Source organism: Nicotiana sylvestris, chromosome 3, assembly GCF_000393655.2.
Source record: "Nicotiana sylvestris chromosome 3, ASM39365v2, whole genome shotgun sequence".
Lineage (NCBI taxonomy): Eukaryota > Viridiplantae > Streptophyta > Magnoliopsida > Solanales > Solanaceae > Nicotiana > Nicotiana sylvestris.
Genome location: NC_091059.1, coordinates 185,735,602 through 185,753,446, shown reverse-complemented (window position 1 = coordinate 185,753,446; position 17,845 = coordinate 185,735,602). Strand labels below are relative to the sequence as shown.

The window sequence follows — 17,845 nt, the reverse complement described above, 5'->3', positions numbered from 1 at the left end:
ATGACAGAAGAAGAAGAAGCATCGAAGCAGCTCTGTTGTCCCAGAAGAAAAAGAAGCATCCAAACAGACCAAACACAATTGCCTGTCTAACTTTGACCGTTAGATTAAAAGAGTCTCTAACTCATCTGGGCCATTCATTTGTTAAGTGCCAAGCACATGAGTGAGCACATGCTCACATTTGTATTAGTGCAAATACACTAAAGTAAGTATGGGATCACATAGTAAACAATATACCTTGTCTAGGAATATTATACATACACTTTATATATGTATAGGAAGTAGATGTATATACAAGCAATGGTAGTGAATGAAAAGACACAGTGAAAAAAATATAATCTACATCAGCTCCTTTTTCATTCTTTCATGGTATCAGAGCACACCTCTGCTCTATCCTTCAACTTCATCTTCTAATTTTCCTCCTTGAACTCAACTTGTTCTATCACCATGACTGGAACAGATTCTTCAGTAACACCAACCCTTTCTGAATCAACAAGTCAAGCAGTCAGTCATGACACCAACCATCCCTATTTTCTTCACTCTTCAGATGCTCCCGGGATGACTCTTGTGACCTCACCTTTTGATGGAAGAGGATTCCCAGGATGGAGAAGGTCAATACTGATTGCATTGTCAGCCAAAAACAAGTTGGCATTCATCAATGGGATTTGTGATGAACCTGCCTTGGATTCAAAGGATCATGCACAATGGAGTAGGTGCAATGACATGGTAACCTCATGGCTTTTAAATTCTCTAACTAAGGAGATAGGAGACAGTGTAATCTATTCCAAATCTGCAAAAGAACTTTGGAGTAGTCTTGAGCATAGGTTTGGACAATCCAATGGAGCCAAACTCTATCACCTACAAAAGGAAGTTGCTAAGATAGTTCAGGGAAATAGCAATATTGCAGCATACTTCACAACTCTGAAAAAATTATGGGATGAGTTAGATTCCCTGAACTCACATTTAAGGTGCACTTGTACCTGTGTATGTGAAGGGAAGAAGAAAGTAGCCATGTTCCTGGAGGATCAGAGAGTAATCCAATTTCTAATGGGACTGAATGATGTGTATGCACCTGCAAGAGGCAATATTCTCATGATAAGCCCTCTTCCAAGTATGGATCATGCCTATTCCATCCTCCTGCAAGATGAAAGTCAGAGGGAAATGTTTGTTAGCCCACAATATCCAACAGATGGTGCATCTTTTATGGTAGGAGCTCAAGGAAAGTTTAATCAAAGGAACAATATTCAGAAATCATGGGGAACTCCTCAGAAACAGGGGAACTTTCAGAACATGCAACAAAAGTTCAAAAGGAAGGCAAAATACAATCCTAATGTGAGTTGTGGTCATTGTATGAGAACAGGGCATGTAAGGGAAGATTGCTACAGACTAATAGGATTCCCAGATGACTTTCAATTCACAAAATCAACAAATTATCAGCCTGCTATAAAGGGAAATGCAGTGGTGACAACACAGGAAACAAGTAGTGAAGGAAACATCAGCAGTCAGAACCAGTTTTTCAGTAAGGAGCAAGTGTCAGAATTAGTAAAAATAATCAAGCAAGTCCAGATTGAAAGTGCAGCAGCAACAACATCAGAAATCAATGCTAATGTTGTAGCTGGTACCATACTCCAATACACAGGAACTTGTCTTGCTGTTTTCAACACTAAAACATGGATAATTGACTCAGGGGTCTCTAAACATATGTGTTTTGATGCTAGCTCTTTCCTATCTCTTACTCCTCTTCCTGCACCTTTGCAAATTAGCTTACCTAATTCATTCCGGTTATGTGTTACACATATAGGAAGTGTGTCTATTCAGCTTGATATGGTTCTTCATAGAGTGCTTCATGTACCTTCTTTCAAGTATAACTTATTATCTGTTCATAAGTTATGTCTTCAATTCAGTTGTTCTTTGAATCTAACTTCTAATGGGTGTATGTTGCAGGTCCCTTTAGTGGGGAAGAGACAAGTTTTTGGTGAAGTTAGAGATGGATTATACCTGTTTCAGCCAGCTAGTAAAGAGTCTGTTTCTCTTCTTAGAAAAAATGTAGTTTCCATTCCAAAAGGAAGAAATTCTAGTGTCATTTCTACCCCTGTTTCCTTTTCAGTACCTTTACCTGCTATTGCTACTGCTACTGTAAGGCAATGGCATGTTAGGCTAGGGCATTTGCCCTTTTCAGTAATGAGAAATCTGCATTTTATTAAGTTTCCCTCTAAGTTTGATTGTGTGTGTCACATCTGCCCTCAAGCTAGGCAAACCAGACTGCCTTTCCCCTTGAGTCATATTAAGAGTTCTGCTATTTTTGATTTGATTCATATTGACACATGGGGGCCATTCAAGACTGTGACTTATAATGGTTATAGGTATTTCTTGACTATTGTGGATGACTATAGTAGGGCCACTTGGACTTTTCTCTTAAGTTCTAAGGGGAATGCTTTTTCAGTCTTGAAATCATTTATGTGCATGACAGAGAGACAGTTTAACTTGAAAATTAAGAAGATCAGATCTGATAATGCCATGGAACTAGGAAAAGGGTCACTAGAGGCAAGTTTTCTTGAATCAGAAGGGATTATACATGAAACCTCTTGTGTTTATACCCCTCAACAGAATGGAGTAGTTGAGAGGAAGCATAGACATCTTTTGGAAGTAGCAAGGGCACTTTTATTTCACTCTAAGGTGCCTCTCCAATACTGGGGAGAATGTGTGTTGACAGCTACATATCTGATCAATAGAATCCCCTCTAAGGTTCTAAATGGATTAACACCCTATGAGGTATTGCTTGGTACACAACCTAGCTATGAATCACTCAAGAGCTTTGGTTGTTTGTGCTATGTCTCAACTTTGTCTAACAACAGAGGGAAGTTTGAGCCTAGGGCAAAAGGTTGTGTGTTCCTGGGATATGCACAACATCAGAAAGGTTATAAGGTTCTGGACCTTGTCACTAAGAGGGTGTTTGTATCTAGAGATGTTAGGTTTCATGAAGATCAATTCCCTTTTTCACACTCACCTCTCACATCTGATTTCCCTTTCTTTCCTCAAGACACAATCCCACCAGATACCTTACCCCATAACTCAACAGAATACTCTTCTAGGACATCTAACCACTCCGCTACTCACTCCTCACCTAGCAGTTCTGCTACATGTCCTGGTCCATCTACTTCAACCAACATCAACCTAACCCCTTCAGATTCTGCTTCTACTCCATGTTCTTCTCACTCACCCATCCTGTCCAGATCATTTTCTCCTTCATCAATCAGCACACCCATTCCAATTCCACCTCCATCAGTCAGAAAGTCTGACAGGGTAACTCAGAAACCAGCCTACTTAAATGATTATATTTGCAATAACATTTATCTATCCGACCTTAGTTCCTGTCTATCCAAACCTCTCAAGCCAAATGTCTTTTCCTTCCATGCTCTTTCTATAGACAACCAGCATCTCCTTAAATCTATTTCTACCACATCAGAACCTAGCAGTTATTTACAAGCCTCTATCCATCCAGGTTGGAAAAAGGCTATGGATGCTGAAATTTCAGCACTTGAGATAAATAACACTTGGGATGTTGTATCCTTACCACCAGGGAAGAAAGCTTTACCTTGTAAATGGGTGTACAAGGTTAAGCATAACTCAGATGGTACAATTGAAAGGCTAAAGGCTAGGTTGGTGGTGAGGGGGGACATTCAGAAGGAAGGGATAGATTATTCAGAAACCTTTTCACCTGTGGTAAAGATGACTACTATCAGGTGTCTTTTGGCTGTGGCTATCAAGAAGGGGTGGAATGTGTCACAACTCGATGTTAATAATGCTTTCTTGCATGGGGATTTGCAAGAAGAGGTCTATATGAAATTCCCAGCAGGCTTGACTCCTTCTCAACCTAATCTTGTTTGTCGACTAAGGAAATCACTCTATGGTTTAAAGCAAGCGTCGAGGCAATGGTATGCTAGGTTAGCTGGGGCTCTGAATTACAAAGGTTACTCCAGCTCTTTAAATGACTATTCACTGTTCTTTAAGCGATCAGGTGATTTAATTTCCATATTAGTTGTATATGTGGAGGATATACTCCTCACAGGTAATGACACCATAGAAATCGCACAACTTGCAGCTTTTCTACACTCAGAATTCAAAGTAAAACATCTTGGGCACATTCATCATTTCTTGGGTATGGAAATTCTCAGAGAAAAGCATGGTTTTATAGTAGGGCAAAGGCAATTTACCTTGGAACTTTTGGCTGAATTTGACTGCACAGGTCCTGCTGTATCTTCACCTCTCGACCCTTACTCTAAATTGCAAGCTGATATGGGAGAGCCTATGCCTGATCCTACCATCTATCGCCATCTTGTTGGAAAGCTCAACTACTTAACAAATACTAGGCCGGACCTCTCTTTCGCTGTCGTTTGTTTGAGCCAGTATATGCAACGTCCCTGCATGTCCCATTATTCTGCAGCTTTGCGTGTTCTCCGCTATTTGCGCACTGACCCTTCTCAAGGGATCTTTCTTAATGCACATCCATCTTTTGATCTACTCGCTTTTTGTGATGCAGACTGGGCGGCTTGTAGAGATTCTCGCCGATCTGTTAGTGGTTTCTTCATCACCCTTGGTGGAGCTCCAATCTCTTGGAAATCGAAGAAAAAAATCTCCGTCTCTATGTCCTCCGCAGAGGCGGAATACAGATCTATGCGAAGGGTGACCGCAGAAATCACTTGGTTAGTCCGATTGCTTGCAGATCTATCAGCTTCACCCACTTTACCAGTGCATGTTCACTCGGATAGCCAAGCCGCCATTCACATAGCTCGTAACCCAGTTTTTCATGAACGAACCAAATATGTGGAGTTGGATTGTCAATTCGTTCGTCAACAATTTCTGTCCGGTTTGATATCCCTCTCTTTTGTTCCGTCCGAATCTCAGCTCGCCGATCTATTTACCAAACCCTTATCTGGGGGTTCTCATCGGAACATTTTATCCAAGCTGGGGGTCCATTCTCTCCCCTCCACCTTGAGGGGGGATGTTGAAACAGAAGAAGAAGAAGCATCGAAGCAGATGACAGAAGAAGAAGAAGCATCGAAGCAGATGACAGAAGAAGAAGAAGCATCGAAGCAGCTCTGTTGTCCCAGAAGAAAAAGAAGCATCCAAACAGACCAAACACAATTGCCTGTCTAACCTTGACCGTTAGATTAAAAGAGTCTCTAACTCATCTGGGCCATTCATTTATTAAGTGCCAAGCACATGAGTGAGCACATGCTCACATTTGTATTAGTGCAAATACACTAAAGTAAGTATGGGATCACATAGTAAACAATATACCTTGTCTAGGAATATTATACATACACTTTATATATGTATAGGAAGTAGATGTATATACAAGCAATGGTAGTGAATGAAAAGACACAGTGAAAAAAATATAATCTACATCAGCTCCTTTTTCATTCTTTCACTGTTAGTGCCCTCTCAATTTTCCCCAAAATATCAGAGAAATCCAACATATCTAGAATTTACATTCAACCCCACAAGAAAATAGGACAATCACAGGTCCATTCTAAATTTATTTCCAGAAATAAGAAGCTAACTTTTAATTTCCCTGATTAGTTCCCACTGACCAATAAATAAGCTCGCAGCTGAGTAGTCGTTTTTTATCAGTTTGGATTGAACTGTGTTATTATCTCATTTGAAACATAAATGGTTAGAAAGATCACATTTTTTAGTATTTACTTAATTATATTCTCTCCACGTTGTGTTTGTCTGATTTTTTTTATTAATTAAGCACGTGAAACTTGTTTTCAATAATTGAATAACGATGAGGATGAAACTCAAACTCAAAACTTCAACCAGGTGGCACCGCGGCGGGAAGTTATATGAACTAGTATCAATTTTGCAGTAATACCGTCCTAAATCTTCTTTCTCTGTGCATTTCCAAACAAAAATGTACTAGGTAGAAAACAAATTAAGTTATCAATTCTAACTGTAGCGAAGAAAAATAAACAGAAGAAAGATTGATGTAACAAGCCTGTAATGAATCATTAATTGTCAACAGGATTTGAAACATCAAAATGGTAGATAAGAAATTAAGGCTGCAGCTAGTCCGAGTCGTCGAAGTAATGTTGACTTAGGGGGCCATGGACTTAGCTAGCTGTGTTAATGGATTATTGCTAGTGGCAGCTGTGTCATTGTGGTGTATTAATTCGAAATTCAGAAGAACCAATATCGGCGTCCATTTGTTTTGTTTTCTTGTCTTGACGACCATTAATTCACATGGCCTGGCAGAGCTACAATATTAGCTATGGGATCGGACGAATTCAATAATTCTTTACTCAATTAAAGCTCATATATGTATTAGTAAATCCTTTAAAATCCTAGTAACTCAAGTTATTTGAAATTTTGACTTGAAATGTTTTTGTCATGGTCCCTACACCAGTTAATACTCTTAAAGCCTAACTCTTTGTCTAAATTGACTGAAAATAACTAGGTGAGCTTCCTGGAATTGATTACTGCAAAGCAACAGTAGCAAAGATTTCTTGATTTCCTGGCTTAATTTGTGTTATATATTGAATAGAGGAACAGAGCTAAGGTTTCTTGATTTCTTCTCTACCAAATACTTAGTTTAGATTTTTTTAGTGCAGAAATGGCCATTAGAAAACTATCATTGTTTATGCTATATGCCTTTCTCTGTCAACTTGCTTTCTCCTTATCCTCATCTCATTTGTGCCCCAAAGATCAGGCCCTTGCTCTTCTACAATTCAAGCAGATGTTTACTACAAATGCTTTTGCTGCTTGTAGTTATTCTTATCCAAACACAATATCATGGAATAGGAGCACAGATTGCTGCTCATGGGGTGGAGTTCATTGTGATGAAATGACAGGAAAAGTGATTGAGCTTGACCTCAGTTGTAGCCAACTTCAAGGCAAGCTTTATTCCAATAGTAGCCTTTTCCGACTATCTAATCTCAAAAGGCTTGATTTATCTGGTAATGATTTCTCCGGCTCCCTCATTTCACCTAGATTTGGTGAATTTTCTAGCTTGACGCATCTTGATCTATCAAGTTCAAGTTTTTCAGGTCAAATTCCTTCTGAAATCTCTTATCTTTCTAAGTTATATGTTCTTCGTATCAATAACGAATATGAGCTTAGACTTGGAACTCACAATTTTGAATTGCTCCTTAAGAACTTGACCCAATTAAGAGAGCTTGAGCTAGCCTCTATCAACATCTCTTCAACCTTTCCTCTAAATTTCTCTTCTTATTTAACAACTCTACGACTTCCATACACGCAATTATATGGGACATTGCCTGAAAGAGTTTTTCACCTTCCCAACTTGAAATCTCTTGAGTTATCTTATAATTCCCAGCTCACAGTTGGATTTCCCACGGCCAAATGGAATAGCAGTACATCTCTCACGAAGTTACATCTCAATAGTTTGAATTTTACCGGTGATATACCTGAATCATTTAATTATTTAACTTCACTCCGCGAACTGCAGATGACTTCTTCTAATCTCTCGGGGCCTATTCTTAAACCTTTATGGAATCTCACCCACATAGAGCATTTGGACCTTTCACATAACTATCTTGAAGGACCAATTTCCAACTTCTTCAGATTTGGAAATATCAAGGAGTTATGGCTTCAGAATAACAACTTCAATGACCAACTTGAGTTCTTATCCTTTAATAGAAGCTGGACGCAACTTGAAGTCCTACATTTTTTGTCGAATTTCCTAACTGGTCCAATTCCCTCCAATGTAAGCGGACTACAAAATTTGGAGTTACTCCTATTGTCATCAAACCACTTGAATGGGAGGATACCGTCCTGGATATTTTGCCTTCCATTGTTATCTAACTTAGACTTGAGCCATAACAACTTCAGTGGCCAAATTGAGGAGTTAAAGTCGAAGAATCTGTTCCAGATTTCACTAGGACACAATCAGCTGCACGGTCCTATTCCAAAGTTACTTCTAAACCAGAAGAGCCTGGAATTTCTTCTCCTTCCGCATAATAATCTCAATGGACAGATTGCTTCAAGTATTTGCAATCTAACATCACTGAGAAATCTAGATTTGAGAAGTAATAATTTGAAGGGAACGATTCCACAATGTCTAGGTGAGATGAGTGAATTTGTTAGGGTTTTGGATATAAGCAACAATAACCTCAGTGGGACAATTCCAACAAATTTTACTATTGGTAGCCAACTCAAAAGCTTTAGATTGCATAGGAATAAGTTGGAGGGAAAAATCCCACAATCCTTAATCAATTGCAAGCATTTGGAAGTTCTTGATTTAGGTAACAATGAGTTGAACGACACATATCCACAGTGGTTGGGAACTCTACCAAATTTGAAGATTTTAAGCTTGAGATCAAATAAGTTGCATGGTCCCATCAAAGATTCAAGGAATATAAGCTTATTTAAAGAACTTCAAATTATGGATCTCTCATCCAATGGATTTAGTGGGAATTTACCAGCAAGTCTTTTTGAGAATTTCGAAGCCATGAAAATAATTGATGAGAACATGAGAACCGGAAGGTACATAGGAGATGAATATCTTCTTAATTATAATTATGATGTATCTCTGTCAATTATAGTAAAGGGATTAGATCTTAAATTTCATCGAGTTTTGATTGAAAACATGATTATCAACCTCTCAGAGAATAGATTTGAAGGTTATATTCCAAGTAGCATTGGAGATCTCATCGCACTTCGTGTATTGAACTTATCTCATAATTGCTTGGAAGGTCTTATACCAACGACACTGCAACATTTATCTGTACTTGAGTCATTAGATCTCTCATTTAACAAAATCGACGGAGGAATTCCACAACAACTGGCATCTCTCACATCACTTGCAGTCTTAAATCTCTCTCACAATCATCTTGTTGGATGCATTCCTAAAGGACAACAATTTGATACATTTGACAACAGTTCATATCAACAAAATGATGGATTACGTGGATTTCCAGTCTCAAAAGATTGTCGTGATGATGATGGGGTAGCACAAGCGACAACGCCAGTTGTCCAAGATCAAGGAGAAGGAGAAGATTCAGCAATAATAAGTTGGCACGCGGTTCTCATGGGTTACGGGTGTGGACTAATTATTGGACTGTCCATAATATACATCATGCTATCAACTCAAAATCCAGCCAGGATGATTGAAGAATTGGTATACAGAATTATTACGATAAAGAAAAGGCACAAAAAAAGATATTAGTGTGTACAAGTATTCAACTTGATCTCTATGCAGATTCTTTTGATTATGGATGTTTTATAATCTAACCATTTTAACTTTAATTCTTAATTATTTTTTAACATTGCAGGTTTCAAGCCTAATAAGTTGCTGGAGATGGAAATATACGCCTTTTCTTTCATAATATATTATGATGTTTCTTAAAGTGCTCATTACCCTATGAATAAAGACATGAGTGTTCGTTTAAGACTCAAACTATAGATTTATATTCATTTGTTGATAGTTTGTTGCACAGAGATTATTAGTCGAGTTCATGGTCTCAAATTATATCCTTGCTTTTTATAATCATCCTAATTATTAGTTGACTAATTGAATTCGACTACAAAGCCAGTTCACAAATTTATGAAGTTATTTTTATCTTTTTATTAATTACATAAAGTAATTTCAATGGAAAGCTAAATGTTAACCTGTTAAGACTATCTTTGATATGTGAGATCACTATGATTAATTGGCTTAAATATCCTTATGGTATTAACTCAATCGATAAAAATTCCTCTAAAGTTCAAGCATATAACTTCGGAATATGAGCATTTAACCCAAAATCCCTTAGGATGCCTTTGCAAACTTGTTGAAATTTCTAGAAATGTTCAACTTTTTTTTTTTTTTTTATCAAAATAGAAGTTGCCTAATGGCTCAAGATGTGTTTAATGGGCCAAGAATTAGTACCAAAGGTCCGAATACCGTAGCTAATTGGATTTAAAAAATTAGTACAAATAGCCGCTCACTTAATCTCTTAAACAAAAAAATATTTGGCGGATGTATAATATGTATATACACACACCTGAAGAAAAAAAATTCCAATTTCTAGGAAATAGCAATTACTCGTGAAGAAGATAGATTGTTGCAGTAGATTATCTGTCATTCATCAATTAAATCTGGTAAATCTCAAAATTCAGTTGATCGCACCGAGGTTTCCTGAACAAGGCATTAGACCAACGCTCCGGCTGGCTAGCTATTACCCAATCATACAATTCTCTGCGGAAAGAACAGATCTTGCCTCAAGAGAAAAGGGAGACTTGTGCTATAAACTATGACGACCTCGCGATTCTGCACACCAAGCTTTAGCTATTCCATAAGCAATATAATATCTTCCTTATTTCTCGACATGAGAACGCCATAAGATGGAGGATACATGTCATCGTCTGTATCTAAAGCAGAAGCAACTACAAAGGAGCATTTGTGCAGCCCATTCAAGATGTAGACGTCAATAAAGATCAAAGGTCTACATCCAACATGAAAGCCACGTATAGAGCAGTCATATGACACGAAAAGCCGCTTGAAACTGTTTTCCTCAGTGCATGGCCATGTAGCAATAGTTCCGGACATTGCCTCAATTGAGTGATTGGGAATCAGTTTATAGGATTCACCTGACTTCTCATCAATTGCCTCCCTTATCCTCCGCTTCACACTTCCCCAACAAGCCTAAAAGCTGTTGGGGAAATTCTGTAGTGAAATTTATTCGCGATGAAAAATGCAAGCCTAAAAACATCTGCATTCTCAAAAGCTTGACCTTCCCCAACAAGTAATTCACTCCAGTTGGCAGTAATGCCTGGAGTTCCATCGGTGATTCATTGGTGGGAAGGTGCAGGAGTTGGAGTAGGAGTATCAGCACTAACTTGTTCTTCCTCGACACTTCCGAGAGAGACTGCTTCAACCTCAGTGGTTGAAACCCTGTGACAAAATATACAACATTAGTTACAATCAAACTCTAGGTAGTCAAAAAATTTACCATAATAAACATCATGTGGACCAGTATAAAACAGCCATTACCTAGTGGTATCCATATTAGGAGCAACTGCATAATTAGACTCTTTCTCTGAACTTGACGCATAAACGTGGGCAAAACCATCATTAAATTGTAACAGAATATCGACACCTTCTTGGTCTCTTAGCCGTATCAATTGGGCCCTATCAAACTTCACTGTAAACTGCAAGACCTTATCAGAAGGATCATTGCCTAATCGGTCAAAAACTGCATTCACAAAATCATTGTCTTCACAATAATCTAATCAGTAATACCTCCCACATACGAGGTGGATCCATCTGGAAGCGCCTTATTCTTTCCGCCCCAATAACAGAAACAAAACAGCATTTTACCTTCAATTCCCATCATGAAGTAGTGTACATGATCACAGAGCCACAAAAGGTAACGAACTTCAAGAACTTCAAATACAAGATTAAAAGCATTTTTGATAAGAGCTACTTATTAAGGCTAAATGTACATGACCACCACTATCATTATTCTCAACCACAATCAACACTCATCCACCTCAACAGAGGCGGATCCAAGATTTTAAGTTTATGGATTCCTATCGCAATCAAATTAATATACAATAATAACTGAGTTCACAAACAGATATTTATAGATATTTAATAAATTTTTTAACAAAAATACAGGGTCTATGCAAAAGTTACTGAGTTCCCGGGAACCCATATATTATACTCTAGATCCGCCCCTGCACCTCAACTACTACAACTAACTAGCACATCACCATCAACAAGCACAGTCGGCACTGCCCATCATTATAACCTACCACCACCCACCACCACCTTCCTCAATCACAACTACTATACCACCACCCCCATTATTAACTATTACCACCCACCACCACCATCCTCAATCATAATCGTCACCACTATCAATCACCACTAGCTACTACCCTAAACCACCATCATCAACCAAAATTACCACCAACCACCACCTCTAGTCGACATTCACCTGCTGGCCATCACCACCAACAGCTATCACATTTTTAAAAATTATATATATTTTATTGATAGAATATTAGATTAAAAATTTATCCTATTGTTTCACTATAACGTACGACTTATATTGGTTAAGTTTTTGCATCTTCGTATTAATTTCAATATATTTTCTTATCATACGTTCAAGACTAGTTTTCCTTTTATCTTTTTCTTTTGGTTATATATTACCTATAAGGTTTTTACTTCTAGGAATAGATTGTCCTGTCCTCACTAATTCTTATTTACTCCAAGGTTATTCTTGTTCTGCGGTTTGATGACAAATACAAATGCCAAAACGGAAGAAACAGAGAATGCATTTCTTAGTCACGCAAAATAAAAAGGGGGACTAATAATTAATGATAAAAAAAATTATCACAAGATTACCCACCGTTATCAATCAAAACGTACAATCTTTTACGTTAGCCTTTGGGCTCTAAGGTAGCCTGCTTTTTGGTCTTAGAAGAATTGGTTTTCAAAATATTTTCTACAAAATTGTATGTGTAAAGGAAATGTTCGCGGAGGTGGAGCTAGAATTTCAAGCTTATGAGTTCAGTTTTCTAAACTTTTTAAGTTACTGGGTTCTAAATTATTGATTTATAACTAATTAATGAATTTTTCAAGACAAATATAGGATTTGAACCAAAGCTATTAGGTTCGCCGACTCGTAGCCAGAATGGTGGCTCCGCCCCTGAATGTTCGGATCAATATTTAAAAAAAGTTTCATGGAAAAGGTGTGTTATATATTATGTCGTTGTCTTTCATAATTTATGAGTTATTTTGAAAAATAAAAACTGCTTAAACACTGTAGACACTTTCATATGATTAAAAAGTATATTATTCGCGCCACTATAAATTTGATGGCAAGTTCAGAACCAATAAATTTCAAATTCTGATCGCGTCACTATTAACATGACAAGTAGTTGCGTGTCCAATGATTTTGTATTATTCAGAATTCATACAGTTGTTGTCCGCCATTTCCGTTAACTAGTCTTAGAGTACGCGTGTTTCACGTGTATTTCATATCAATGAATATAAATTTTTAAAAATTACATAGATAGTATGCATAGAAGTGTTCGAATTATCAACAAAAATTAAAAAATCTAAATTACTGGGAAAAAATCATGAACGTTAATCGCATTTATCTAAATCAATAAAAGAAGATCTCTTCTCCACAAATGCCTTATTATTTGGACTTTCGTTAGGAACATATTTAGGTTCTCACGCCACTTTCTAGGTAGATTCGATTATTATTGTCACGACCCAATTTCCAATTTATGTCGCGATGGCACTCAACACCGAGGTTAGGCAAGCCAACATTAGTCAACTAATGAGTTTCATTTATGTTACCAAAATATTTCCAACATTTACTTAGATTAAATTTAAAACATTCGATAATAACGAATAGTTTAGGCAATATAAAGCTGAAATGGCCAAATGAAGTCTTAATTATGTGTGTACCAGGAACTAGCGTCACAAGTATGTGGGCATCTAGTAGAATATACAAAAGAATATATATATATCCTACTACCTGAAATAGAATAGACAGTCAAAATCAAAAGAGAGACTCCATTATGTTGCTGAACGACATCGGAAAGGAGCAGCTCACCGTGGAATCTCGGCCAAATATCAAGAGTGCGCGCCAGATGGGTAGCTAGATGCACCTGCCTCAGATCTTGTACAATTAAGTACAGAAGCATAGTATGAGTACATATACAACATGTACCCCGTAAGTATCCAGTCTAATCTCGAAGAAGTAGTGACGAGGGGTCGACTTGACACTTACTAGGGTCAATAAATATAATAATATGAAGTTCAATATTCTATTTCGTAATATACATAGAAAGCAACAAGTTCAAACAAGAAATAATACTGAAAATCCTCTCATCAATCAATAAATCTAGGCATTTTCTTCATTTAAAGCTAGTGGTCTTTCAAGCAGTAAATTATACGAATTATAAGAGGTTCTGATTCTATTATCACACAAATACCACCGAGGATGTTCGGCCCGATCCAACATATATAAAAGTAAATTGTGTGTTGCTGTGAGTCGAACGACCCGAACCATATATATGCAATCACCAACATGCCGAGGCGAACGGCCCGCTCCTATGAGAGTAGTGGAAATAATCACGCTGCTCGCGGAATATACTTGCGATGCGGTTAAGTATAAATACAACTTAAATGTTTTCTTAATTCTTTTCAAAAATAATTATTTACTTAAAATCCTTGAAATCATGACATTCTCAACAAAGTTTCAATCAATACAATTTAACAATTATAATCATATAACGATACCTACAAAACATGGTGTAAACCTAGAACGACCCGGACATAACAGGAATAGTAGCTACGTAACGGACTCTTGTCACTTTGTGCGTACGTAGGCCCCCCACAATTAAATCCCATATTAATTAAGTTCATCTATGAGAAATTTCCCTCTTACAAGGTTAGAAAAGAGATTTACCTCGCTTCAAGGTCTACTTTCTGGTCCAAGCTTAAGCCTAAACCCTCAATTTGGTGTCGAACAATCCGAAAATATCCAAATAACATAAAAACTAATCAATATAGGCTCAAAAGTTCATATTCCCACTATTAGAGTGATTACTCAATCCATATTGCAAGATTCCTAAAATTCACCCCCGGGCTCACATGCCCGAATTCCGGAAATTTTCGAAGAAAGTTATTACCCATAACCTAATGATCAAGAATATTTGATTTTTACTCCCTTCCATAATAAATTTCGTGGTTAAATCTTGTTTTTATCAAAACCCTAAGTTATACTCTAATCCTATGATTTTCACTAATCTTTGTGTGTTAATCTACCCAAAAACCAAGTATTAAACTCACATTAAATAGAAGTTACTTACCTCACAAATGCTAGGTTGAAATCCCCTCTTTAGAAGTTCCCAAATCTCCCAAGGATACAATAAATGACCCCAAATAATCTTAAGTCCCGACTTTTAAACTTACTGTCCAGCTGCCCCCTTAATCGCGAATGCGGCAGAGGCCTCGCGTTCATGAAGGCCATTAGCTCAGGCCCTCTGAAGGCCCTTCATCGCGAACGCGATAAATAACACATGAACACGAAGTCTAGCTTGGCTTGACCTACGCGAACGCGAAGAACAAAGTTGGCAAGACCCAGCTAGTCCACTCTACGTGAACGCGGGAGGCCTCACGCGAACGCGGAGGTCACTGGCCCACACCTTCGCGAATATGGAGCATCTATTGCGAACGCGAAGAGCATTCCTCCCACATCCCAACCCCTTCTATGAGAACGCGATGCTTCCTTCATGTTCGCGAAGAAGGAAACCAAAATTGGGCAGATCTCGTATCATGTATTTAGCTTCGAGGGGTCCGAAACTCACCCGAGCCACTCGAGACCCCGTCCAAAGGCATTAATAGGTCTGTAATCATAATACGGACTTTCTCGAATTCTCAAAATGCGAAAAACAACAACGAAACCAAGAATCATACCCCAAAACTAAATTGAATCAAATTTTGAACTTCAAGTTTTCCAAATTCGCCGAATACGTCGAATCATACTTACAATACTCGGAATGGCACCAAATTTTGTGAGCAAGTCTTAAGAAACCTCCCCAACTCGCCTCAACACCTCAAATGAGCCTATAAACCTTGGGCTCAACTTGCCCTTCTTCCCGAATCTCATAATACCCTTCATCGGCAAGACTTTCAAGAGAACCTTCTCGCCGACCATGAATGATACATCACGTGCCTTTTGATCCGTGTAACTCTTCTATCTAGACTGTGTTGTACGAAGTCTTTCCTGAATCAACTTTACCTTTTTCAAGGCATCTTTCACCAAGTCTGTATCGTACAACTTAGCCTCACCAGGCTCAAACCACCCGATAGGAGAACGACATGGCCGACCATATAAAGCCTCAAATGGAGCCATCTCGATGCTAGACTGATAGCTATTATAATAAGCAAACTCGGCCAAAGGCAAGAACTAATCCTACTGCCCTCCAAAGTCAACCACACATGCTCTAAGCATGTCCTCCAAAATCTGAACTGTCCGATCCAACTGTCCGTCGGTCTGAGGATGGAATGTTGTGCTGAGCTCCACACGGGTCCCCAACTCACTCTAAACAGCTCTCCAGAAATGTGAAGTGAATTGAGGACCTTTATCTGATATGATGAAAAAAGGCACACCGTGCAATCTAACTATCTCCCGAATGTAGATCTGAGCCAACTTCTCCGAAGTATAAGTAGTCACAACCGGAATAAAGTATGCTGACTTGGTCAATCTGTCGACCATGACCCATACTGCATCAAACTTTCGCAAGGTCCGCGGCAACCCAACTACGAAGTCCATAGTAATGTGCTCCCATTTCCACTCAGGTATAGGCATCTGCTGAAGTAGGCCACCTGGTCTCTGGTGCTCATACTTAACCTGCTAGAAATTCAAGCACCTAGCCACATACTCAACTATGTCTTTATCCATCCGCCTCCACCAATAATATTGCTTCGGGTCTCGATATATCTTTGTAGCACCGAGGTGAATGGAATACCGTGAATTGTGTGCCTCCTCTATAATCCTCTCCCTCTAGCCATTGACATTAGGAACACATAGGTTACCCTAGAGTCGCAGAACACCATCCTCGCCAATAAAAACCTCCTTGGCACTACTCTGTAGTACCGTCTCTCTGAGAACTGCCAAATGTAGATCATCGAACTGCCGAGCCTTTATTTGCCCCAATAGTGAAGACTGAGCAACAATACACGCAAGGACCCGGCTGGGCTCTGAAATGTCCAGCCTCACAAGTCTGTTAGCCAAGGACTGAATGTCCAAAGCTAGTGGTCTCTCCCCTGCTGAAATGAATGTCAAGCTACCCATACTCTCTGCTTATCTACTTAAGGCAACCGCGATAACATTTTCCTTGCTCGGATGATAAATAATGGTGATGTCATAGTCTTTCAGTAACTCAAGCCATCTACCCTGCCTCAATTTAGGATCCCTCTGCTTGAACAAGTGCTGCAAACTGCGGTGGTCTATATAAACCTCACAGGACACCCTATACAAGTAATGCCTCCAAATGTTAAGAGCATGAACAATCACTACCAACTCCAAATCGTGCACTAAGTAGTTTTTCTCATGAATCTTCTGCTGACGTGAAGCATATGCAATAACTCGCTCCTCCTGCATAAATACATATCCCAATCCAACACGTGAAGCGTCGCAATAAATTGTATACATTCCCGAATCGGAAGGCAGCACTAGAACTGGTGTTGTGGTCAAAACCATCTTGAGCTTCTGAAAGCTCACCTCACACTCGTCGGACCAACGGAAAGGGGCACCCTTCTGGGTCAATCTAGTCAAAGGTGCTGCAATGGACAAAAAACCTGCACAAATAGACGATAATAACCTGCTAACCCCACTCCTAATCTCAGTCACTGAAGTAGGACGTGACCAACTCTGAACTGCCTCAATCTTCTTGGGACCCACCTTAATACCCTCTCCTGATACAACATGTACCAAGAATGCTACTGACTTAAGCCAAAACTCACACTTGGAGAACTTGGCATATAACTTCTGCTCTCGTAGTGTCTGAAATACTACCCTCAAATGTTGCTCGTGCTTCCCCAGGCTACGTGAGTATATCAAGATGTCGTCAATGAAGACAATAACAAAGGAATCAATATAAGGCATGAACACCATGTTCATCAAGTCCATAAACGTCGTTGGGGCATTAGTCAAGCCGAAGTACATCACCAGGAACTCATAATGGCCATATCTTGTACGGAAGGCAGTCTTTGGGACATCTGAGTCCCAAATCTTCAGCTGATGATACCCTGGTCTCAAGTAGATCTTAGAAATACCTTAGCACCCTGCAATTGGTCAAATAAATCATCAATAAG

At 38.7% G+C, this 17,845-nt stretch overlaps 2 protein-coding genes across 3 annotated transcripts; both read left to right on the top strand.

Annotated features, from left to right (window-relative positions):
• Positions 1-444: 444 nt before the first annotated feature.
• On the top strand, positions 445-1,058 carry LOC138888471 (uncharacterized). The gene is made up of 2 exons (XM_070170338.1): positions 445-938; positions 992-1,058. Exons 1-2 carry the CDS (start codon positions 445-447, stop codon positions 1,056-1,058), a joined length of 561 nt encoding a protein of 186 aa, XP_070026439.1.
• Positions 1,059-6,451: 5,393 nt separating this feature from the next.
• On the top strand, positions 6,452-9,443 carry LOC104236645 (receptor-like protein Cf-9 homolog). Of its 2 annotated transcripts, none has more exons than XM_009790616.2 (2): positions 6,452-9,139; positions 9,294-9,443. In XM_009790616.2, exons 1-2 carry the CDS (start codon positions 6,614-6,616, stop codon positions 9,345-9,347), a joined length of 2,580 nt encoding a protein of 859 aa, XP_009788918.1. In that variant the 5' UTR covers positions 6,452-6,613; the 3' UTR covers positions 9,348-9,443. The 2 variants fall into 2 exon arrangements, with proteins under 2 accessions (XP_009788918.1, XP_009788919.1); XM_009790617.2 differs by having other exon boundaries at positions 6,452-9,196.
• The last annotated feature ends 8,402 nt before the right edge of the window (positions 9,444-17,845 follow it).